This window comes from Neopelma chrysocephalum, unplaced genomic scaffold (assembly GCF_003984885.1).
Source record: "Neopelma chrysocephalum unplaced genomic scaffold, ASM398488v2 Primary Assembly neopelma1_95b, whole genome shotgun sequence".
Classification (NCBI taxonomy): Eukaryota; Metazoa; Chordata; class Aves; order Passeriformes; family Pipridae; genus Neopelma; species Neopelma chrysocephalum.
This window is the reverse complement of record NW_020897758.1, coordinates 1,043,600-1,067,916: the sequence shown is the minus strand read 5'-3', so window position 1 is coordinate 1,067,916 and position 24,317 is coordinate 1,043,600. Positions and strand designations below refer to the sequence as shown.

The 24,317-nt window shown below is 50.8% G+C and overlaps 1 protein-coding gene across 1 annotated transcript; it reads left to right on the top strand.

Annotated features, from left to right (window-relative positions):
- Positions 1–3,748: 3,748 nt before the first annotated feature.
- On the top strand, positions 3,749–22,579 carry CTPS1 (CTP synthase 1). Its single transcript, XM_027694015.1, has 19 exons — positions 3,749–3,786; positions 4,053–4,229; positions 4,597–4,767; positions 5,403–5,503; positions 6,811–6,927; positions 8,281–8,364; positions 8,611–8,691; positions 10,347–10,498; positions 11,955–12,087; positions 13,459–13,547; positions 14,419–14,513; positions 15,016–15,078; positions 15,647–15,690; positions 16,446–16,542; positions 16,794–16,849; positions 16,934–17,030; positions 17,311–17,455; positions 19,813–19,903; positions 21,024–22,579. The coding sequence occupies exons 2-18, from the start codon at positions 4,064–4,066 to the stop codon at positions 19,895–19,897; spliced, it is 1,776 nt and encodes a 591-aa protein (XP_027549816.1). The 5' UTR covers positions 3,749–3,786; positions 4,053–4,063; the 3' UTR covers positions 19,898–19,903; positions 21,024–22,579.
- The last annotated feature ends 1,738 nt before the right edge of the window (positions 22,580–24,317 follow it).

The following is a 24,317-nucleotide window of genomic DNA, read 5'->3' as shown; positions in this document are numbered from 1 at the left end:
GGTGATTCCAACCTTCTCCTGCAAAGCCCTCTGCTACTACCAAGGGATAGGTCAGGGTGGATGGGGATGGTGACAGGGATGTCCTCACCCACACCACTGCCATTTGGAGGGCATTTGGAGCAGGCACCAGCCAGAGGAGCATGAGCTGAAACCCACCCAGCCCCATATGACTGAGACAGGTACTAAATGTAATATCAGACACCTGTGGTGATGAGCAATACCAGTAACAATAAAGACAAAGTGTTTTCTGTGCAGTGCTGCCCAGCATGGGGTGGCAGCCAGCCCCCAGAGCTGCCAGACTTCACCAGTAAGGAAGAATACAGTTACTCCAGTCAGGACATTTGCAGCCTCCTCTTAGCATGGTCCCTCCTGAAGATGACAGTGTGACCTATTGGAACAAAATTTTGAGAATGGGATTTCAGTTCAGGCAGTGAGTCTTTTCTCTATGACCAGTGAAAGAAGTGGCTAAGGATGACCCTGCTCTGGGGTGTTTCTGACAGTGTGTATTGGGTTTGCATGGCCAGGTTTTGATAGCAGGGGAACTATAGGGGTAACTTCTGTGAGAAGCTGCCAGAAGCTTCCCCCATTTCCTGCAGAGCCAATGCCAGCCAGCTGCAGGACGGACCAGCAGCAGCTGGCCAAGGCCAAGGCCATCAGGAATGATAGGAACACCTCTGGGATAACATATTTGAGAAGGAAAAAAGTTGTTGTCCAGATGAAAATTGCAGCCAGAGAAGAGTGGAGCGAGAACATGTGAACAGCTCTGCAGACACCAAGGTCAGTGCAGAAGGAGAGGTGGGAGGTGCTTCAGGAGCCGGAGTTGAGGTTCTCCTGCAGCCCGTGGTGAGGCAGCTGTGCCCCTGAGCCCATGGAGGACCCCACAGGAGCAGGACTCCTTGAGCTCTGGTAGGTTTGGTACATCAGGAGGTCCAGAGCAGTCAGTGACCTCACAGGCACCATGGTCTCACATGAACCCATAGACATGTCTGCCAAGGTACCTGTTTGTAGGACACCCCACCTCACTCCACACTGAGCCAATTGGAGCAGCATTTCATACCAACATGGCACATAAAACGCCATCACCTGCTTCAAAATGTTTGTGCACCTTTGTCTTCTCCATCTGATAATTCTCTCATATCCTCTTCAGCTGGAGGATAAGGGCCCACAGAAGCAGGTTTGGCCAACCTTTTGCTTGCAGAGCAGGGCTTGCATCCTGCAGACATTAATAATAAGCAATATATTAACATAACAACATAGTAACATATTATGTAATTTATTATCACTGTCATTAACACGATATACATGTAACATCACAATAAACCTTTTCCTGTACCAATAGGCCCCTGAATAACAAGGAAGTTCAAGTGAGTATTTGAGGATTCCAGTCTATTCATTCCGTGCATAATCCCAGTAACACATTAACATTCCCCAGAGCTATGCCAGTCCTCCCAGCAATGCTTTCCAGTTAATTTGTTTTGTTGTTAATCAAATCTGGTTAAATAAACAGAGCGGATCCATTTCATCTCATTTTACATTTCTGAAAGGAAAATATTCGGTCTGTATTTTACTGAGAGCTGAAAACAAGGCACTCTGAGGGCAAAACTTACTAAGGCAAAATTAAGGGTGCGACACACACATACACACACACACACATACCTTCCCCCACTTCTCCTCCAAAAAGTTGACGTAATTTTGCATAAGTTGAGATATTAGTGATCTGACTTTTCTGGGTCACTGTTATTCCACACCATTTAATGTTCATAATAGCTCCCACTGAGTGTAGTTCTCTTCTGAGCACTACAGGATGTCTGACCCCTGAGGCCTTAATGAGGCACTGAGAAAGGGATTTGTGCGTCCAAAAGGAGATGCTCACATCTAGGTTACACAAACCCCCCCAAATGAGGACTTGCCTTCAGCCACAAGGCATGAGTCTTATGGCCTACTCATGAAATGGAAAAAGCTGGGACATCTAGACCCAGCCCTAGGAGAGCTCAGCCTCTCTGTGCCTTGTTGGGATATGCCCTTAGATAGTGACAGCCCGAGCAGGAGGCAGGGCACAGGCACACCCTTCCCTGCTAGGCACTGTCACCCTATCTCACTGTCCCCAGACCCAGCAGCAGCATTCCTCCTGCTGGAAATGTTTTTCTCACTTAGGAGCTACTTGCAGAACAGAAGAAAGTAAGAAGGGCACTTCATGGAGAAAGAGATCAGCATGGCCAGGCAATTCTGACAGCAAATGCTTCCTGCAGGGCGGCACCAGGCCCTGAACTCCTGTGCACACTGTGCAGCTCACTGTGCCAGCAGCGGGGGGAGAGCCCCTGGCCCCGGGAAAGCAAGAGACAGCTCTGCCCACAGAGCTGGTCAGCACACAGGGGACCACGTCCACGGAGAAATGTGCTGGCACACTGGCAGAGGAGACCAACAATGACAGAATCCACCTCAGGAGCAGCTGAGGGAGCTGGGGGGGCTCAGCCTGGAGAAAAGGAGGCTCAGGGGGGACCTTCTGGCTCTGCAACCCCCTGACAGGAGGGGGGAGCCGGGGGGGGTCGGGCTCTGCTCCCAGGGAACAAGGGACAGGAGGAGAGGGAACGGGCCTCAAGCTGTGCCAGGGGAGGTTTAGATTGGATATTAGGGAAAAAATTCTTCGCTGTGTTAAGGAAACTTCCCAATCTGACCGTTCCTGAGACTCTCTGGCAGTCACACTCCCAATTCCAGGCACTTTAACTGCTGGGACCGAAGCCTCTCCAGTGACCCAAGGGAGTCACTGACTCCCCACACACCCAACACTCACACAGTCAGACCAGGTTTCCTCACCGGTTCCACCCCAGGTATCCCATAGCAGACCCTCAGATGCCTCATTCCATAATGCAATTTATTCATGGTACAGTAACACAGAAACAGCTCCAAGCTGGTGCCTCAGAGGAGGGGCCCTGAGCAAAGGATCCCTGAGCTTTTATACCCTCACAATCCACAAGTGAGCAAGTCTTGCTCTTCCGAGTCCCCTGCTCCTGTCCCCCTCTCCATGTCCATCCACCTTGCTGACATCACCTCCCTTCATGTCCTTTGTTATCCCAAAGGTTGGCAGTTCACACCCAGAGCTCAATCTGCATCTCAATCTGCAGCTTGCAAACTGAGCTACCTGCCAGAGGTATTCCTGAACTAAGGCACGGGTGGTCAGGCACTGGCACAGGCTGCCCAGGGCAGTGCTGAAATCACCGTCCCAGGGTGTGTTCAAAAAACCTGTGGATGTGGCACCTGGGGACATGGTTAAGGGGTGGGCTTGGCCTGACAAGTGACAAGAGGACATAGTCTCAAGTTGTGCCGGGGGAGGTTCAGGATGGATGTTGCGAAAATTTCTTCACTGAAAGGATTGTTCAGCCCTGGCACAGTGAAGTCCCCATCCCTGGATATGTTCAGAGAAGGTGTGTGTGTGGCACCCGGGGACATGGGTTAGTGGTGGCCCCGGCAGCGCTGGGGGCACTGTTGGCCCCACCGATGTTAAAGGGTTTATTCCAACCCAAACCGCTCCTCGGCTCCGAGGGCTCTGAGGGGGCCGAGGCGGGGCCGGGGGCGGAGCCATCGCGGGGCTCGGCCCCGCCCCTCCCGCCCTGGCGCGCGGGGACCGCCCCCCCCGTACTGCGCAGGCGCCGAGGGGCAGCCGCGCGTGCGCCGCGCCGAGCACCGGCCTCATGCGCTGCCCCGGCGAGCTGCTGGGGACCGGCACCGCGCGCGCTCCGCACCGCCCGCACCCCCCGCCCGCGCCGTGCGCGCGCCCGGCGGACACAGGTGAGGGCGGCGGGCGGGACCATGGAGGCGGCGCGGGGGGGGGGGCGCGGACCCCACGGGCGGCTCAGCGGGGCCGCGGCTGTGGCGGGAATTTGTGGCGGGAGGAGCTGGGAGGAGGGGACGGGAGGAGAGACGGCGGGGACTGGCCCTCAGGGGCCGGGGGGCAGCGGGGACAGGCCCTCAGGGGTGGGCGGGGGAGCAGCTCGGGGGTCGCTGTCGGGAGTGTTGAGCCCCGCGCTGAGGCGGTGCCGGGTGTGCCGGTCCAGGCGCGGGGCAGATGAAGTACATCCTGGTCACGGGCGGGGTGATCTCGGGCATCGGCAAGGGGATCATCGCCAGCAGCATCGGCACCATCCTCAAGTCCTGCGGGCTGCATGTCACCTCCATCAAGATCGACCCCTACATCAACATCGACGCCGGCACCTTCTCGCCTTACGAGCACGGTGAGTGCCCCGCGGGCGGGTGCGGGCTCTGCCGGGTGGTCCCGCGGCTGGGCCTGGAAGGAGCCATCCATCCATGGGCTCTGCACAACCCTTCGTGCCCGCTCCTGTCTGTGGCACCCCGGGCTGGCCGGCGGGGCTGCTGTGCCCCAGCCCACAGCAGGGATGTGCTCTCTGCTCTGTTCCTGCTGCCTGGTTGGGGGGCTCAGTCCCCAATGCACTAGACCTCTGTTGTATAAGGCTTTTAGTTTTATTTACCGCTTCTAAACTTGCCGTGGCAGTCAGAGAAGGTGTTTCTTTGCGCTGAATTCTTCCATTTTTTTCTGTGGACCGTTTGACATGTGTGCTGTGCCCATTGGTGTGTGTGCAGGGGAGGTGTTTGTTCTGGATGATGGAGGGGAGGTGGACCTGGACCTTGGGAACTACGAGCGCTTCCTGGATATCCGACTGACCAAAGACAACAACCTGACCACAGGGAAGATCTACCAGTATGTCATCAACAAGGAGAGGAAGGGAGACTATCTCGGCAAAACGGTCCAAGGTAATGCAAAGCTTGTTTTCTGGTCTTAGAAATACATCTTGTAGTTCAGTCCTGGCTGGATGTTTTTGTCTTTCATCTTCACTTGAGGCTCTGTGCAATCCTGCATGTTGGGACTGTGCTGGCCTTGGGTGCAGCTGTCTAATGTAGCCAGTGATAACTGTGAGCAGACATGCACCTGGGGGTTGGTTGTAAGCTGGATAAAATGGTTATTGTTTTTGGTAATTGTCATGTCTTTAGAGAACCCAGAGGATCTTTGAGGATCAGATCAGTCCCTTCCCTTTTTAACCAATCTCCACAGCTGGTTTGCATTAGGACTTTTACAAACAGTTAAAAACAGAGTAACTCTCTCTGCTTAGAGCAAAGAACAGTTTGTACTTGAATCTTTTAGCTTAAAGGAAATGTTACTTACATGTGTTTAAATTGAGGCAGGATTCCATTTCCTGCCAAGACACTTGAAAGTCACAGCCAAGAATAATCACTTCAAAAATGCATAGTTCTTTAAAGACACAGACCCCTGCTCAAGCCATATGAGAAGCCCTGGCTGGTGATTGTCAGTAATTTGCTCTATAATGAGTTAAGAGGGAGAAATGTGTGTGTGTGGGGGGCTTTAATCCTTGCCTGGCTTTCTTTTCCAGTCGTTCCCCACATCACAGATGCCATACAGGAATGGGTAATGAGGCAGGCACGGATTCCTGTGGATGAAGATGGCATTGAACCCCAAGTTTGTGTCATTGAGGTTTGTAACTAGTAAATAACTGATAATTTTGCTTCTTGTATGGAGTAAACTGAACCATGTGTGTATTTTGCATAGTAAATTTTCTTTACAGAAATGTTCCACTTTGCATGTTATTGAATGGGTTAAAAATCTCCCTTGGTAACTTGACTTACTGGGACTAATCTTTTGAATTGCAGCACTCTCTGTGAGCAGTGACAGGACCCTAGAGAAGGACATGAAGCTGTTTCAGGGGAGGTTTTTGTTGGATCTCAGGCAAAGGTTCTTCCCCCAGAGGCTGGTTGGGCACTGCCCAGGCTCCCCAGGGCAGTGGGCACAGCCCCAAGGCTGCCAGAGCTCCAGGAGGGTTTGGACAACACTCTGAGGGCCAGGGTGGGATTGTTGGGGTGTCTGTGCAGGGCCAGATGTTGGACTGGATGGTCCTTGTGAGTCCCTTCCAGCTCAGGAAATTCTATGAATTAACCTCTAGAATGAATTTTAGGTCTTGTAACTTAATATGCCAAAGTCTGAGTTAATCGTGCTGTGCCTTCTTCTTCCTTGGTGAGTGGAGGCTCCAAGTCTTGTCTTTGTTCCTGCCTTTGTATAAACACACTATATAGTTCCTAAAACTTAGCAGAAATTTTGCTTCTCAGTGCCACCTAATGTTCATAAATCGTAATTTTAACATCTAAATCTTTTCCCTGAAGAGAAAGTAGCGGTAAAGCTGATGTCTCTGGAGAGGTGCTGCCCGTATCAGAAGCTGTTTTTCTTGTGGCTTTTTGATATTTGGGGAAATGATGAAGGTAAAATAATAGTTGGAGTAGATTGGAGGCTGTGGACATAGTGCATAGAGGTGACAAATCCTGGTGCTTCGCATGGAATAGGATCACAGAATATCCTGACCTGGAGGGGACACACAAGGATCATCCATCCAACCCCTGGCCCTGCACAGACACCCCAACAATCCCACCCTGGCCCTCAGAGCATTGTCCAAACCCTCCTGGAGCTCTGGCAGCCTTGGGGCTGTGCCCACTGCCCTGGGGAGCCTGGGCAGTGCCCAACCAGCCTCTGGGGGAAGAACCTTTGCCTGAGATCCAACCTGAGCCTGCCCTGACACAGCTCCAGCCGTTCCCTGGGTGCTGTCCCTGCTCCCCCAGAGCAGAGATCGGAGCTGCCCCTCAGGAGGAGCTGTGTTTGTGTTGATGCTCCTTTGGGGAATCAGAGGGAGGTGCTGGGGAGATGTTTGTGTGTTGTTATGTATGTTTTCATGTGCTGTAGCATAGAACTTGCAGGTGATGTCTTGGTCCTGAATTCTCCTGTGTTTTTCCCAGCTCGGGGGCACGGTGGGTGACATCGAGAGCATGCCCTTCATCGAGGCCTTCCGCCAGTTCCAGTTCAAAGCCAAGAGAGAGAACTTCTGTAACATTCACGTCAGCCTCGTTCCCCAGGTAAAACGTTTTGGTGCTCAGAGGCTTCCTCAGTCCAAAACTTGCTTCCTCAGATAGGTGTTTCTGGAGTGCTGTACTTCCAGGTACTGTTCCTTTTGTATTTCTCTGCAGAAATGCAGAGATTACATGGTTACCTATTAAGTCTTGCAGGAAGTGAACAGAAACTTTTAAAAGTGTGCAAGTGTGTAATAAAGGCTTGGGAGTTGCAGCAAGTGCAGTTTCACATCTCTAACTGCTGTTTTTTTCTCTATGGAATTGTCTCCCAGCTTTTGCAGGTAAACTTGATCTCCAGGGCTGAAAGCTTTCATTTTCATTTCCTTTGCGTGGCCTGTAAAGCTACTTCATGGCCGTTTAGACATTAATAAGATTATATTCCAAGCTCTTCCTGGAGTTCCATAATATTCTTGTTTCTGTTTGCTTTCCTCTTCCCCCTGCAAGATTTACATTAGCTGTTGCTCATGAAATATGCTGGGTTACTTCTGAAATTTGAAAATATAATATTTTGAAAGAAAATCTGGTTGTTTTTTTTTTGTCCTAGACCATATTTTTAATGTGGTTTGATCTTTAACAGTAATTTCATAGACTCTTACATCTGACTGCTGTGTGAGCCGTAACAATCTGAGGGGCTCTTGGGTCAAAGATAAACCTAAGAAAAGGTATTATGAAGTGGTGCTTTGATAAGAATCAGTTAATTAGGAATCACAAAGAAAAATGAAGTATCTTTGTGTGCCAAGCAGGTGAGGTGAACTCCAGTTAATACCAAAAACTTATGAACATGCTTTATGCCATATGATGCCTGATATAACCTCAGCTGTATTATCTGCTCTGGTTTTGGAGACAATTTGCAGTCCTGGATAAACAAAAAAAATCTCTAGTGCAGGAGTCATTGCTGAAAAAATTTTCTGTGGTTATGCTGAATTTGGGAGAGCATGAGCATTCCTTGTGTTGGAACTGCATTTGACAGAGCAGGTTGATAGTTCCTGGAGTGCAGATCAATCTTTCTTCTCTTTCTTTCTGCTTCTGTCCAGGCCAGGTGATTTACAGAGAAAAATCAGAAATATAAAATATTAGGTATTTGTCAGAAGCAGTGGATAAACCTCTGTCCCTCTCCTTCCCATACTCCAGTGCAGACCTGCTTACTGGGCAGAACTGGGACTGAGGTTTCTGCTGGTTGCTTTCAGTCTTGGAGATTAAAAAGGCAGCACACAGGGGTGCATAAGATTCACGTGATTTGTCCAAGAACTGAGGCAAAGCTTTTGCAAGATTAGGAGCGGAGAGTCCTGATTAGCCTGATGAATCATTGCTGTGTATCATCACCATCTGATATCCCAACTCCTGCTCTTCTCTGCACAGCCAAGCTCGACAGGAGAGCAGAAGACCAAACCCACCCAAAACAGTGTTCGTGAACTCCGAGGTCTTGGTCTCTCCCCAGATCTGGTAAGGTTTGCTCACGGCTTGGAATTTAAAAAGGCACTTCTGGCATGTTGCAACAACATTCTTGTCTAAATAATGCTTACGTTGAGAGCTCTTGTGTACTGGTGATAAAAAAGGAAAAGTGACTGAGTTGGTCTGTTTTTCCTCAAATCAGAGGCTGCACAAAGTCAGCTCTTTTTCCAGGTTTATTGTATGAATGCCTGAGTACTTCTGTTGTGCCTCACAGCCCTGATGTTGCTGCTCTGTTAGATTGTTTGCAGGTGCTCCACTCCACTGGATACCTCAGTAAAAGAAAAGATTTCCATGTTCTGTCATGTTGAACCAGAACAGGTAAAGATTGTTTTCTGCACTTCCTTGCAGTGAATATTCCAGCTGTTTGTCAAACACTGAGGGGAGTTTTATATGAGTGTAGTGGTTTTCTGTTCTAGCTCTGTGTTTTGGTAGCTGCATAATTCATTTGCTGCTTTGTCTTACCTCCCTTCCTTACACATGGACCTGGTGCTAAACCAGTCCTTTCTGTGCCAGTACCCAGGTTTTCTTATAAAGGAGTGTAAGCTTAGAGAATTCAATGAAATCCAAGGTAATTTCTGAACACCTGTTTTGACTTTATTTATCCTTCCACTTTCCTTTTGTATTCAAGAAGAATGAGATTTTCCAGTATTTAGAGGCCAAAGAGTTGCCCAAAATTAAGTTTAAAGGATACGTGACTGTGTTTCATACACTGCTCTTCTGCCCAAGATATCATGAGGAGAGATTGCACTGAGAAATTGAGATGGGATTTGGGAGAAGCATTGCTTCACTTGAATGTTATGTATGTGCAGAAATTCCATGTTAGCATGATCCTTCTTATACTGAGACTCAGAGCACAGTCTGGGGTGGACCTTGGAAAATAATCAAAAAGTCTGTAGGCTGAATATTAGCACTTTCCAATCCAGCTGGAGCTTGAAAGATTTTGTCTTTTTGTGAAGGTTTTGAGTGTCACTTCACAGTCCCAGGTTCTGTCAAGTCATTTTAATTAGTTTGCTCTACAACAAGACCGAACTTGAGTCCTGCGCATTCAAGCACTGCATTCAGAAGTAGCTGGCAATAATGTTGATGTGTCATCAGCACAATATCTACCTCCTGTTGGCCAGGAACTCAAAATAAGTTGGCCCTTGTCGCTGTCTGGGAGGTTTAATGCAGCTCTGTGTAGTTGTTGCTCTGACTGCAGTTGTGCAGCAAACAGCCCTGGCTGTAGAGGAGGAAAATGTGCAGCCGGGGGGTTCAGTGTTGAACTCTGCTTTCATTTGAGTCAGGAGAAATGAGGATTTAAAAATAGTTGTGCCAGTGTATTTTGGATCCCTAAAGTACAGCCTCATTCTTGATGGACAGGTGGCAGTTGTCCAGAGCCACGTTTTCCAAGGAAGCCCATTTCAGTGGAGTAGAACTGTTGATGCAGGTTTTCCTCATTGACCTAAGAATTCTTTGCTCTTAATTGTTTAATCCTAAATTGGATGAAGGACACCCTGTAAAATGTATTGCTGTATTGGGATCACAGATTTCCCTGGGTTTAAATCAAACTGGGAGCCCTGGTTAGGGAGGACAGTGGAGGGAAGCAGGAAGCTGGGCTTGTGGTGGTTTGGCTGTAGTTTTAGTTGGGATTCTGTATCACAGGAGTCTCTTTGAAGTGTTCTTTGAACTTTGCTGTGTGCTCACATAACTTGCCAAGCAGCTGTGCCTTTCCTGCTGCTGGGTTGCTGTGTTATAGCCCTTCCCAAGGAGCTCCAGGGAGCAGTAATACCTGGGAACTACTGCAAGATGGCCTTTCCAAGCATATGGAAACTAATATGAAGCTATTCCTGTGCTGCTCTGTTATTAAACACATGTTATTGCCTGGAAGTTTAGGTGGTTTTCTGCTAGAGACAGGAACACTGAATCTCTGTCTAAAAACAATTGCTCAGGCACTGGATTCCTGTGTTTTAATGGCACTTGTGCTTTATGAACAGGTCATCTGTGTTCATGATGTCTCCTCTATCTACCGGGTTCCTCTGCTGTTGGAGGAGCAGGGGGTTGTTGACTACTTCAGGCACAGGCTGGACCTTCCCATCGAGAGGCAGCCCAGGAGGATGCTGCTCAAGTGGAAGGAGATGGCTGACAGGTGAGCTGGGCACTTGGACTTCAGGCTCTAGTTTGGGGTCTCTTCCTGGCTGTTGGTGGTGAGGGGATGAGTATTACTTCCTGTTCCTCAGGTGTTCTTATGTGCTCACACTGTTCCTTCCTCTTTGCTCAGAGCCCCATCCAAACCTTGAATGTTTCCAGGGATGGGGAATCCTCAGCTTCTCTGGACAACCTGTGCCAGTGCTTCACCACTCTCGTTGTAAAAACATTCATCCTGATCTCTAGCCTAAATCTGCCCTCTTTTAGTTTAAAACCATCACCCCTTGTCATAGCACAACACCCCTACTGAAAAGTCTGTCCCCATCTCTGTCATAAACCCTCTCACTCAAAGGCTGCCATAAGGTCTCCCTGGAGTTTTTTCTCCTGCAGGCTGAACCACCCCAGCTCTCTCAGCCTTTTTCCATAAAATCCTGTGAGACAAATGTTGTGTTGATGGTGTCCTGTCTGTGTCAAACCCCGTCTGAAGCAATTAAAAGCTGGACAGCTCTGCCCTCCCTTTTTATACATAAAACTCTCATAACATAACAAAGTGTCAAAATCTTTTGTAGGCATATGGAGACATCAGGAATGTCAATAAAAAGTACCTTTGAGTGTGCTTTCAGGCAGGTGAGACAAGTGTTTGGTACCTGTTCTGTCTGAGAATCCCTGAACACTGCATTTTTTTCTTGTGAGGAGTAGACTCCGTGTTTGGGGGGAAATAGTGAACAGAGTCTTTTCAGTTGACATTCAGGCCCTTTCTGAAACCTTTGTCTCCTTATAAGAGATTAGTTTTCAAGATCTAGATGTTTCCCTTTATTTCTGTGCCTGACACAAGCCAGGCCTGTCAGTAACATTCCCTTTTGATGGGGAAAGCCCTCGGTACCAAATGGGTTGAAGGGACCTGGCAGTTCTGAGATAAACACTAAACAAACTCTTGGCTGTGGCCAGGAATGCTGTGTAAATCCCATGCTGCCAGGTGATGGGGAATGCAGATGTAGGCAGCACAGCCCTAGGACTCCAGAATTCCTTTCTGTGTTTGCAACTGCTGAAGTGAACTCAGTCAGCAGCACCGTGGGAAGATCCTGTGCAGTACAAACATACACAGAGTTGTGCTTTGATCCCCGTCACTGCAGCCTTTGAATGTAGTACAGCTCCCTGAAAACACAGTTTGGTTTGGATCTGCTCAAAATGGCTTTTCAGCATAAGGAGAGACGAGTTAATTTGTATGTGGCTTTCTGCAACTGTTTTCCTCTGTCATTGCTTTGATTTTGATCTTGCTTTGATGTGTTTAAATCATAATTATTATAAAAGGTCACTCTTTCAGAGTCGTCAGCTCTGCTGGACAGACTTTGAAGAGCCCAACTGTTTGTTCCTTGAAAAGCTGAACAGAATGTAAGTGAATCCCATCTTGTCTCCTGTTCCTGATGGAATAACCCTTGTGCTCTGGTTTGCTGTAGGTACGACCGTCTGCTTGAAACGTGTTCCATTGCACTCGTGGGCAAATACACCAAATTCTCCGATTCCTACGCGTCTGTCATCAAAGCCCTGGAGCACTCTGCCCTGGCCATCAACCACAAACTTGACATTAAGGTGGGGCTGGCTCTCTGTGTGTAGACAAAATTCCCCCCCTCCCATCTTCCTTCCACCTGCAGTGCTGCTCATCCTAATTCAGATACTCACAAACCCAGAGACAGTAAGGGGAGAAGTTCCAAATTGTCCCTGGATTACAGCATCTAAACAGCTGTTGTCAGGCCTAAAATGGCTTCAGAGCAAACCAGCCCCTCATGCTGTGAGCTGTACGAGGTGTCTGTAATGGATGGAAGCTCCTCAGTGCTCAGGATAGAAGGAAGGCACTGTCTGCTTTAATTTCTGACATTTGTTGCAAGTGAGCCTTTTTAGGGTTTTTGCCATTAACCTTGTGGTACTTGCAGCTTTTGTGTACTCTTGCCTCAGGCTTTATTAAGGTTTTCATGCTGTTTTGACTGCATAGGTGCTTTTAGGGGTCTTGGTTGTAGCTGGATGCTCTGAAGAGGTGAAACATATATCTGTTGCCAGAAATTTTACTTTCATTTAAATATACTTTTTTTAGTGTTCATCAGTCTTATGTTGCCAGAGAGTCATTGAAATAGGTGATTGCTTTATAACAGCACTGGTCTAGGTTTGGGCTACTTTTCAGCTTCCAAAATCAGTCAGTAGAGGTGAGAAGAAGAAAAACAAGTAGGACTGGTGAGGTGCAAACCCTGCATGAGCAACTCTGGGTAGTCCCTGACACAGCTGTATCTGAGTGGTTCAGAAGGGGAGTGAGTTCTGCAAGCCTTGTATGTGGAGATCTTATGTTACAGAACTGATTAGCAGCACTGCAACCTCCCCTTCCCCAAAAAAAACCCAAAACCGAGGCAACAAAATGGTTGTTTTAAAGGGTTAACAGCCTGCCAGAACATCCAGAAGTTGAGGTACTGGAATACTGGAGATGAGACACTGGAAAAATTGCAGGCGTTTTTTCCATGTTCACAGCACCCTTTAATTACAGAGGCCTGTGTTTTACCATATCCTGTTTCTTCTGCAGTGCTTCTTGGAGAGGATGCATATTTGAGGGAGTGATCCAGTTTTTTTTGCTGTGTGGTGGTTTGTGTCTGCATGGCCCCATGTTCCCACCTCACTGTGCTCCGTTCACACCTCACATTTAACGTTAGAGTCTGAGGTTCTTGTCACAGCAGAGCTGCAGAGAGGGGAAGAAAGAATCCTGGCTTCTCTTTGTGCATTGGTGGTAGGATGGTGGGGAAAGCAGTTTTGTTGGCTGACAGATGGGAAATCAGCCCAGAAAAAACACAAGTATCCATTAGGAGACAAATGCAGAGCTCTCCAGGGGGAATGATGCTATCTTAATTTAATGAGAATTCAGGAGATGCTGTACACTGCTGTGGCAGTATCTCATCATCCTGTTTTTGGATTTCTTCCCAGTACATTGACTCTGCTGACCTGGAGCCCGACACGCTGCAGGAGGAGCCCGTGCGGTACCACGAGGCCTGGCAGAAGCTGTGTGGGGCTGAGTAAGGCTCTTCTTCCCTGGCCATTTCCTTGGAGCATGCCTGATAAACCTGCTGTTATTGACAGCTTTGGAATCAAGGGCCTCCCTGGAGACTTTCCTTAGGCACTGCACCAGCACTGACATGGCCCCACACACCTCTCTGGGGACACTGAGGATAAGATGTTAAATGGAGAATTGTGAAATAAGTGAGGGAGGTGGTGAAAGGCAGCAGTGGGGGAAATGGTCGTGCAGGTGAGGATGTGCCCAGACTCACCTGCACGATCAGGGGGAAACAGGGTGAGAGGAAATAAGGAGAAAGGAAAGGTCCTGATAAAGGCTGTAAAAGCCAGAGTGGGAATGGAAGGTGTAAATGGGGTATAAACTACTTTAAAGTGTGAGAAGGTAGTATGCAGAGGAGTGCCAAGAATTAGCACAAGGGGGGCCTGTTGCCCCTCAGGGTTTGGGTGGAATCAGGAGAACAAAGAACCTGCTGCAGAGTTTGGTGTTAGGACAGCCTGACTGCAGCCAGTGACTTCCTCAGCACAGACCTGGCTGGGTGGTGTGTCTGCAAACACCTTTGGTGCAGAGCATGAGTCCCACATGAACCATTCCAGTATGGTAACCTGTGTTGTATTTGGGGTCCCTCTTGGGAGGGTAAAATCGGCATTTATAAAATATTTCGCTGACAGTTCAGTGACATTTTCTGTGACTGTTCATGTGGAGCCATATGGAAATGGTGCTGCAGCCAGGCCTTGCCAGGAAGGCTACTTCAGAGCCCTTGTCAGGAGGGAGGTCTTGCAAATCCAAGATTTTATGGGAGGGAGGTGGTACATGGGTTTGGGGGAAGCACACTGGTGAGCCCATGTGAATGGACTCTCTTCATCTTCATGCAGTGGAGTTCTGGTTCCTGGTGGATTTGGTGTTCGAGGAACAGAAGGCAAAATTCAAGCTATTTCCTGGGCAAGAAAACAGAAAAAACCCTTCTTAGGTGAGAAACATGCTTCATCCTCAAGAAGAAATAAAGCAAGGAAGGAGGTTGAATAACAGCAAGAGCTCCCCTGGTTTTCATTGGTGTGCAGTTGTGAAGGCTGAGGAGGGCAGGAATCTGTGCTCAGCTGAACTGGGAATGCAGCCTCATCCCCAGTGAGCTCTGAAGTGGTTGGAGTTGGCTGGGATGGGATGACAAGGAATCTCTGTACTAAGGGGGTGGGAGTCTCAGAGGAAGTTTCAGAGGAGGCTGGAGGGATCTTGGCACCAAGAAACTCGTGACTGCATTGCAGTGAAATGGCTGTGGTGAGAGACTGGAACTGAGGTGTGAGCAGGGGCTGGGGAAAGGGAGGGCAGGGCACAGACCCCTAAATCCCAGTTGAAGGTCTGCCTCATCCAGGTGTTCCTCTGGCTCGGGATGCTCTGTGAAGGTGTGTGTGCTTTGCACTGTGGGCTCAGAGGGGCTTGTCCTGACAATCCATGTCCTGCCCTTCCTTCTGCAGGAGTCTGTTTGGGAATGCAGTTGGCCGTGGTGGAGTTTGCTCGCAGTGTTCTTGGCTGGCAAGGTAATGGCACAAAACCCTTCCTGCCTTCTGCTCATTTCTTGGATTGCTTGAGTAATACCTGTGATTATTTTTTTTAAATACCTGTAGCTTTTAATGTTTCCCATCTCCTTTGCTAATTCAAAGGAAAAAGAACAATTGCTTTCTGAGCTCCACTGCTTGGACTGAGCAGGTCCCTGTTAACAAAATTCTGTTCACAGAGTGCTAAATTGAGTTCTCAGCCTGACTCAGTCTCACCAGGAGTGAGGGAGGGGAAAAGGTGTTTCTTGGAGCATTCTGCTCCCTCCTTCCCTGCCTTTATTTCTGTATTTGAAGCTGTTGCATGTGTGTTTTTCCTGAATGACCCTTGTTGTTCATCAGTGGCTGCATGAGGTGGGTTGCCCCAAGATTGCAGCCTCTGAAATGGATACCAGGGAGTGCTGACAGCCCTGTTCCTGCTGCCTGGGATGGGCTCTGTGCCTGTGAGGGGCTCAGCATGGTTGGGGACAGGAAGCAGCTGAACCTGGGGCAGGTCCTGTAAGTGCCTGTCATGGTGTGAGGGAATTTGTAATTGCTGAATGTTATGTTGCAGATGCAAACTCGACGGAATTTGACCCCAAAACTGCTCATCCAGTGGTGAGTTTATGGTGATTTGCTTGTAATATCCTTATGTACTGTGTCAGACTGCTCTGCACATCCCTGGGCATGTTTGTCCAGAGCAACTGTGGCTGCCCCATCCCTGGAAGTGTCCAAGGCCAGGTTGGACAGGGCTTGGAGCAACCTGGGCTAGTGGAAGGTGTCCCTGCCCATGGCAGGGGGTGGAACTGCATGAGCTTTAAGGTCCCTTTTAACCCAAACTGTTCTATAATAGTCATAGTGAATTCCTTGGAACACTGGTGGACAGATTTTTGAATCTGCATTTCTTAGTCTGCAGACTCTGTGCCTCATACAGTGTCCACCATAACAATTGTCTTCTGCTAGAATTAGAAATGCTACTCAAAAGGAGAAAGTCCTCGAAAACCAACCTGTGAAGTTATTTATCAAAGTATAAGTGATTGGGGGTTTTGTTTCTCTAATTTGCTGTGTGTTTAACATGTAGTTCAGTAAATAGCACAGAACTGGTGTGTGGGATCTGTGTAGACTCTGACTTAGGCTGTTTCCTATGGGAAAGCCTCCTGAAAAACCTTCCATATGTTCTGTGCAGCCTTTACTAGAGTAACTCAGCCAACTCACCTGGTTCTGTTGGTCTGCCTTGTCAAGACACTGTTCCTTGGGGTGGTTTGCTTGTTTTTTGCATGAATGTTGTTGGGTTTTTTTCCCTTTAATGTTGCAGAGTCTGCCTGGGACTGTTATTCCTCCCCCATTCCCACCTCTCTGAATGTTTTTCACAGGTCATAGACATGCCAGAACATAATCCTGGGCAAATGGGTGGGACCATGAGGCTTGGCAAGAGGAGGACACTCTTCCAAACCAAGAATTCAATCATGAGTAAGGCACTTCTTCCCTCTTCTGGGAATGTTTCCTGGGAATGGCGTGCATGTGTGGTGGGTATGGGGAAGTTAGACCTGGGAATGTTAAAGCATCCTTAAATGGCAGGTGTTCAGACTGTTCCAGTGGGGAACATGGAAATAGGGGAATTTAGTCCCCTACAGAAGTGTCAGGTGCTGATGGATGCTGTTCATATGGATGTGTTCAAACTTGGTATCACTGCTCTAAGGAACATCTTCCTCTTGGTGCAGGGAAACTGTATGGAGATCATGATTTCTTGGAAGAGAGACACAGACACAGATTTGAGGTAAAAATGCTCTGGTAAGTATTGAGCTTTTCTGTGTGATCCAGACACAAGAGATCATGGCTTTTCTTGCCTCTGCTCTTCTAGGTCAATCCAGAATTGAAAAAGTGCTTTGAAGAACAAGGTCTGAAGTTTGTAGGGCAGGATGAGGAGGGAGAGCGGATGGAAGTGGTTGAGCTGGAAGGTGAGTCCTTAAGCAGTTGGTTTGTGGGTGTAGGATGGACAAGGGAAAGTGGTCAGAGGGTAATTGAGCAGGTTTTTTTGTAGGACCAGACCAGACTCTCTCAGAGTGATTCCATCCATGAAATGACAGTAAAAAAAGAATCCCATGTGCTGTCCATTAGGGACAGAAGGCAGGATAGAAGTGACACTTCCCCATCATTAGGGCTTCAGCATGATCAGCATTTCAGCTGCAGCTCACAGGCTTGAGAGATGTGACCCGAATGTTTTGTTTGTTCCTCCAGAGCATCCTTTCTTCGTCGGTGTTCAGTACCACCCCGAGTTCCTCTCCAGGCCCATCAAACCATCGCCCCCATACTTTGGGCTCCTCTTGGCATCTGCAGGGAGACTCACCCATTACCTCCAGAAGGGCTGCAGGCTCTCACCCAGGTGGGTTTAAGAAGGACCCTGCTCAGCCCTGTCACAGGACACTGCTGCTTCCTGCACAATAGACTGGAAAATCCTCTTGGCACAGATTTACTGAGGATAACTGGTGGCATTGCAGCACCTCTTCTTTCCACTCTTTCTTTGGAGACTCTTGTCTGTGTGCTGGGGCTGACTGGGGCCACAGAGCTGTCCTTGGCTTCAGGGAGAGGAGACCTGCAGCCTCATGCTGCAGGTCAGGGATGTTTGGGGAAACTGAGGCAGGGCCTTGTCTTTTAGATGAGTGGAGACCTCGTGGCTTTTCCCCACGTTCCTCATACAAGTCCCAGGTACAGGTTGGTCTGTAAGAAACTTGTTCCTGCTGCTGATATAAAGAACAGGTCCTGGTGGTTGCAGCTGACTTCTGCTGACTTCAGCTTTCTTTGTTTCAGTTTGCAAAGCAGCTGATGTTCTGGGCAGGTTTAGTGGTGCAGTTACTTGTGCTGCTGCTCCCAGTGCCTGCAGTTCTGCTCGGCACTTGGGCACTGTGCAACAAACACCCACCACGTGCTGGGGACCCTTCTGCTCCTCCCAGAGAACACCGAGGAGCTGCTGAGTGCTGACAGGCACTAAACAAAAAACCAGACTGAATGCCAAGGAGAATTAGCACTGACTGTGTCAAACCCAGGCAAGTGCAATGCCCAGAGGAAAGTGTTGCCTCGTGTGTTGGGCTGCAGTGCAGCTGCACCACGGGATTCCTGGTTGGTGTTGGCAGCAGGGCAGGCAGGTGAGTGTGTCAGGGGTGCTCCAGGGGAGCTTCTTGTGTGATGGTCACTCACTTCAGTGAGGGTTGAGGGATATTTTAATTAGCTGCTTTTGCACATTTGAGGGACCCCTGGTGGCCTAGTGGTTAGGATGCAGGACTCTCACCGCTGCAACCCAGGTTCGATTCCAGGTCTCCCGGGCAGATGGAGCCCGTTAGCCCTGTGAGGCCATCCATCTATGAGAAGGTCACTCTAAACAAACCTACATCCTGAGGACCTCACTGCCATTGTCCAAGCTCGCTTGGCCCCGGCAGATGAACATTAGGATTAAAGGGTGGGCTCAGTTCAGCGCAGGCTGTGTCTCACCTAAAAAATCCATTGCGCAGGCTGGAAAGGTAAAAGACCTTTCCCGAAATCTTCGATCGCGAAGACTGGCCATTATGATTATTTTTGCACATTTGAGTTTGAAATGGCTCCTCACAGCAGAGAAGCTGAAGTTTTCTCTGTGCTGCAGCATCCCACTGCTCTGGGAGTCTCTTGTGTTGTGGTCACAAATGGTTTCATGGCTGGCATGTAACCTAAAAGTATTAGTGGCAGTTCTAGGCCTGTGCTCCCCTTTCTTCCTGTCATCACTGTGTCACTGTGGGTGTCACTGCCCTGGGATGAGGCTCCGTGTGACACAGAACCAGGGGACACACCCTGTACACCTGAGGAGGGGCCTGGGCTGGAGCAGGGGGGCAGCAGGAGCCTCATGAGGCTCAGCAAGGGCAAATGCAGAGTGCTGCATCCAGGAATCCCTCACAGTGACATGGGCCAGGACTGGGCAGGGACAGCTCTGCTCACCAGGGACTGGGGAACAGCAAGGGAATGGGAGGGACAGATGGACAGCATCCTGGGCTGCCTGAGGAGGGATGGATGCATGGACAGCATCCTGGGCTGCCTGAGGAGGGATGGATGCATGGACAGCATCCTGGGCTGCCTGGAGGGATGGATGCATGGACAGCATCCTGGGCTGCCTGAGGAGGGATGGATGGATGCATGGACAGCATCCTGGGCTGTCAGAGTGAGCGCAGCCAGGAGATGGAGAGAAGTGATTGTGTCTCTTGGCATTTGTTAAGAGACCCCATCAAGAGCATTCTGTGCAGTTTGGGATTGCCCAGCACAAGTCAAACATGGATCAGTTGGAGAGGGGTTAGCAGAGAGCTGCTAGGAATAGGAAGCTCAGGAGGATGGAGAACTTGGCCAGTGAGCAGAGGATGAAGTGGCTGGGCTTGCTCAGCCTGGAGAAGGGAAGGTTATGGGGGACCCAAGAGCAGCCTGACAACACTGGCCAAAATGTTATCAAAGATGAAAGCAGGATCTTAACAGAATGTGACAGTGATTTAATTAATTTCATTTAGAGTAACTTTGCCTTTCAAAATGCCCGTTACATGTGTAATCATCTTAATTGACAAACCTTAAATCAGGTGCTGACCCAGCCCTGTTTCCTAAGGGGTGGCTACACTGGGAATTGTGTGTGCTCTGCCCTGAGCTGGCAGCACTCACCCCAAGCCCCTGCCTGCTGGTGCAGCTCTGGGTCCTCAGACACTTGTGCTCTCTAACCCCCCTGTGCCTCTGCAGGGACACCTACAGCGACCGCAGCGGCAGCAGCTCCCCCGACCTGGAGATCACAGAGCTCAAGTTCCCCTCAGTAAACCACGACTGATCCCTGGTAATGTTTAATGATCTCAGCCTCTTCCTTGGGGAAAAAATTACTTGCCCAGTCTTTTCTCCTGGCATCTGACTTGCACATTGTTTGGTGGGAAGCTGGCAGGCCGTGGGGTGTGCTGGTGCTCACAGCCGTGTTCCAGCTGTGCTGAGGGGCGGGCAGTGCCCCTGGGGAACAGATGGGGGTGGTGTTCCCTTAGCAAACTGACACATAATAAAGTATAAATACACAGGCAGGAGTGTGGGATTAAATTCAGGTTAAGAACCAGGGCACCACTGGAGCACACACTCCTGAAAATGGGGGCAGAACTGAGCAAGGGGTTCCTGGATTTAGGAAGCTCAGTATTTTGGGAGCAGTCTCTCACTGATGTCAAAGAACATCTTGGAAGTAGCCGTTCTGCCCATCATCTGGGACAGCAGTTCTGTCAGAGCAGGGGCTCAAGCTCTGGTCTGTAACGGCTGCAGATGTGAAAAATGGAGGTACACAATCCAAGGAAGGAGGGGACACTAAAACCTGGCACTCAGACTGCACCAGCAGGACAGGCAGACTTAAATGTCAAGGGAGTTCTCCCTCTGTGCAGTAGATGATCATGGCTGTGACCTTCTCCTGCTCTGGCTGGTTCATGTGCTGGTTTTGGAGGAGTTGAGCAGCATCTGTGGACATGCCCGTGGGGTGAGAGCTGAGTTCCACTGCTGAGTGCCAGGGGACCCTCCTCCCCCTTCCCTTGCTCTGACAGGCACGTCCAGAGTTAATTGCAGAGGGAAAGCAGGGTCGGCCCCTGTCTGGCACAGGAGTGCTCCCCACGCCTGGGCACAGGACTGGGACTGGCTGCTGGGATCACTGGCTGCTGGGCTCTTCCACAGCCTGGTACAACACTTAAGAGCTGAAGAATTCTCCCTGTAAATTTTTATCCTAAAGACACTCTGAGCCTTTGGCTCCCTGACAGCATCCTGTGTGCTCCGGAGGCTTGGGGGCTGTCCCCAGATGAAGCTGTAGGAGAGGGGCAGTGGCAGTGTGGGGTATCCCCAGGGACATGGCTCAGCCTGACTCCAGTGCTGTGCAGCTCCAGCCTGTGGCTCTCTCCTGTCAGTAACTCCTGCTCCTTTTCCCTCTCCCTCTCCAGGTGTGTCCTTGCTGCAGAGAGGAGTCTCCGTTCGGTTTTCCAGGCCTTCTTACAGCAATAGCTTCAACACCCTCAGCTTTGGGCTCTCCTGACTTATGGGTTTATAATTTTCATTCTGAGATCCTGTCCCTTATTTCTTCAGCTCTTCTGTCCTTCCTTTATTTTCCATGTAGATCCTGGTTATTTGTGGAGGAGAGTTCACACAGGCTCCTCCAGACTTCTTCAGTTCCTTCAGTTTGCACCTGCTTGGAGATCAAAGCAAACTGGGGCATGGGATTCCATGTGGGGGGAATCCCATGGCACACGTCCTTCCCAGCACAGGGAATGCTGGCATCAGAGTGCCTTGGACACTGACAGTGGAGTTGCTTTCTCCAGCCTTTCTGCTTCCTCCTCACTCTTTACTTACTAGTGAAATTATGTGGATGGCACAAGTTTTTGGGGTTTGGCTCAGTGCCTGAGCTGGGCTGTGTTGCAGAGGAGGGCTCTGGGCTGGGCAGGCTCATGCAGCCTTTTTGAGTTTTTCTGGGGGGAAAGAAGGATGATTTATTCTTTTTTGGGTGTTTTTTTCAGTAGTATTTACAAACCTTTGGCACTGGTGCTCTCAGTGCATTCATTGCCACAATGAATTTGCAATCAGGAAAATTCTCCTGGAATACTGTTACTCTGGAACACGATCAGCTCTGCCTGACGTGTCACTGCAGGGATGTGAGTAACTGGGGTCAAGTTGGGGGGGTGGAAAGTAAAGCTGCCGGGAAAGCCCTGACCCGAGGGGTCCTGGAGCTGCTCCTTGGGTTGGGACACTCCCACCCCTTGCATCAAGGGGGAGGTGAGAACAGTGAACCACTGAACCACTTCCACTGCTGCCTTGAGCTGCTCCTGCTGGCCCTGGACACAACAGTTCCTGGTGCTTTTTCATGGGCTGGAAGCAGAGCCTTCCACTGCCTTTTTGTACAGTCGGAGCCGTGTGTCCTGTGCTCCCGCCATTCCCAAGGGCTGTTCCCCATCCCCAGGTGCTGCCTGGCTCTGGGGCTGGTGCTGTGCAGTGCTGGGGGATGGACTCCCTGGTTCCCTGCCTCGTGCTGCTGTGGAACACCGTGTTTGGCTGGTGGGGATGGAGAGGAAAGGAAGGAAGGAATGAAGTGTCTCCACTGTCTGAGGTGTCACACGCTCAGAACTCGGCAGGGCCTGGGAGTCTGGGGAGAGCTGCACAGTCAGACCTGGCTGAGCCACGTAACCAAACCCTGTCCTGTCCCTCCTCAGTGATCTCCTCCCTAGCCCCCCTTGCTTTAGTCCTCAGTTGTTTTCAGTATTCCCTGTAAAGCTGCTGTGAGCCCGGAGAGCTTTGAGCATTCCTCGTGTGCCAATTCCAGCTGTTCTGGAGGAATGACTGAGTTTGATGCTCTGGTACTGCCCAGCCCCTGCCCTTGGCGTGGGGCAGGGTGACATTGTTCCTCAGCTGCAGCACAACTGTGTTTTCTTTCTCCCGAGATGTTTTTGTTTTGGCCAAAACTGTGCCGCTTACTCGGTCATTAAATGCTCATTTGTAACAAACTGAACCAGGAGCCCCGAGTTCTGTTCCTGCCTTGCTTGGAGGGAGGGAGGGAGGGAAGGGACTGAGGTACAACTCAATTTTAAATGAGTCCTCTCTAAGTCAGGGAAAATTTGTGAGCTGTACTCAGAGTGGTTTTAGATGTGGATTTCCAAAGGCTGGCTGAAATCATCTCCCTCCAGCAGCAGAGAAACCTGGGCTGCGCCTGCAGGTGCTGCAGGGTGGAGGAGTCACTTCCTAATGGAAGAACGAGGCTGCACCTCCCCTGGGAGGGTTTGTCCCTCCTTGCTCCACAGCTGGGATTGTTGGCCAGACCCCCCCTGCTGTGGGGGTGTGGGGAGGGTCGGCCCTATGGCAGCCCCGGGGCACGGGTAGTGCACCCAGGGGGGTGGGGGCTCTGCTTTGGTGCCCACCCTGAGCTGCTGCATTTTAGCTCCTGTGCTGGGCAGGCAACAAAAATGAGCATTGAAAGTTGAAGATGCAGTGAAATGCTGCAAATAAATTTGGCCTGCACAGGGCTGGTTTCAAGGGCTTGGGAGTTTGATGGCTGTGGGACCTGGCCAAGGCACCACTGTGCCCCAACAGCACCGTCCCCTTCAGCCCAAAACACAGATGGGTCCAGCTGCCACCCAGGCTCTGCTGCTGTGGGCTGGGACCCTGCACTGTGACAGCAGCCCCAGGGGTGAGTCTGGGCCAGAGGCACCTGAACAGGGACCCTGGGGTGCCAAGTGAGCCCTGAGGCTGCAGGAGAGACCTGAGGCTTCTGCCCCCTCACCTGGGGCTGGACCAGCCAAGACTGCCGCACCCACCTCGCTGCCCTCCCTGGGGCTGGGTGTCCTCGCCTCCCTCCCCCAGCAGCCCCTCAGGGCTGTTCCAGGTGCTCCAGGTGCAGCTCGAGCTGGGACACAAACCCTGGCTCAGCACATGGGATGAGACCCCCTGAGCTGCACCCCCCGGCTGCGGTGCTGTGGGGGAGCAGCCCCTGCTGTGGGGCCTGGCCGGGCCGGGCCCCCTCGGCCTCGGGCCCCTCCCGTGGGACGGAGCAGCCCCCGAGGGCCCACAGGGGCTCTGGGCCGACCCGCCCCAGGGTGGGGTCCAGGCCATGGCACTGCTCTTCTGGGGAGCAAGGCGGGGGCTCAGAGCTCATCGTCCCCCCCTTCTCCTCCCTCCCCGTCCGGCCGCAGGGGCTGTTTGCCCATCCCCATTGCCTCAGGGCTGAGCTGTGCAGGCAGCGATGGGTTCAGGATGGGTTCAGGGGCTGGGCCGGGGCTGCTCCTGCCCTAGCACCCCCCTCAAGCTCCAGGCAGGAACAAGGAGTCGCAGAAGCCTCTGTCAGCACGGGCAGCACCGCGGAGAGCAAGAGGGGGGTCAGCCTGGGGGGACGAGAGGGGCTGGGCGGAGATCGGAGGGCACCATGGATGTCATCCCAGCACCACCCTGCGAGCGCCTCCGCTTCCCTCCGCCCCGGAGGAAGGGCAGGGAGGGCAGGGCAGGGCAGGGCAGGCAGAGAGCCGCACGTCTGTCCTGCACCAGCACCCGCTGCCTGTCCCTGTGCTCCCCCCATGGCCGGTGCCTGTGGGAGCCACTGCAGGGCCCAGCCCAGCGCTCAGGGCACAAACAGCGGGGAGGAACTTGGTATCCTTTTATTTATAAACAAATCAACGTAAAATAAGTGCAGAGGAAAGCACTGGCTGACCCTGCCAGGCCCTGGGTGCAGCGGGACCAGCGCGGGTCACACCGAGGGG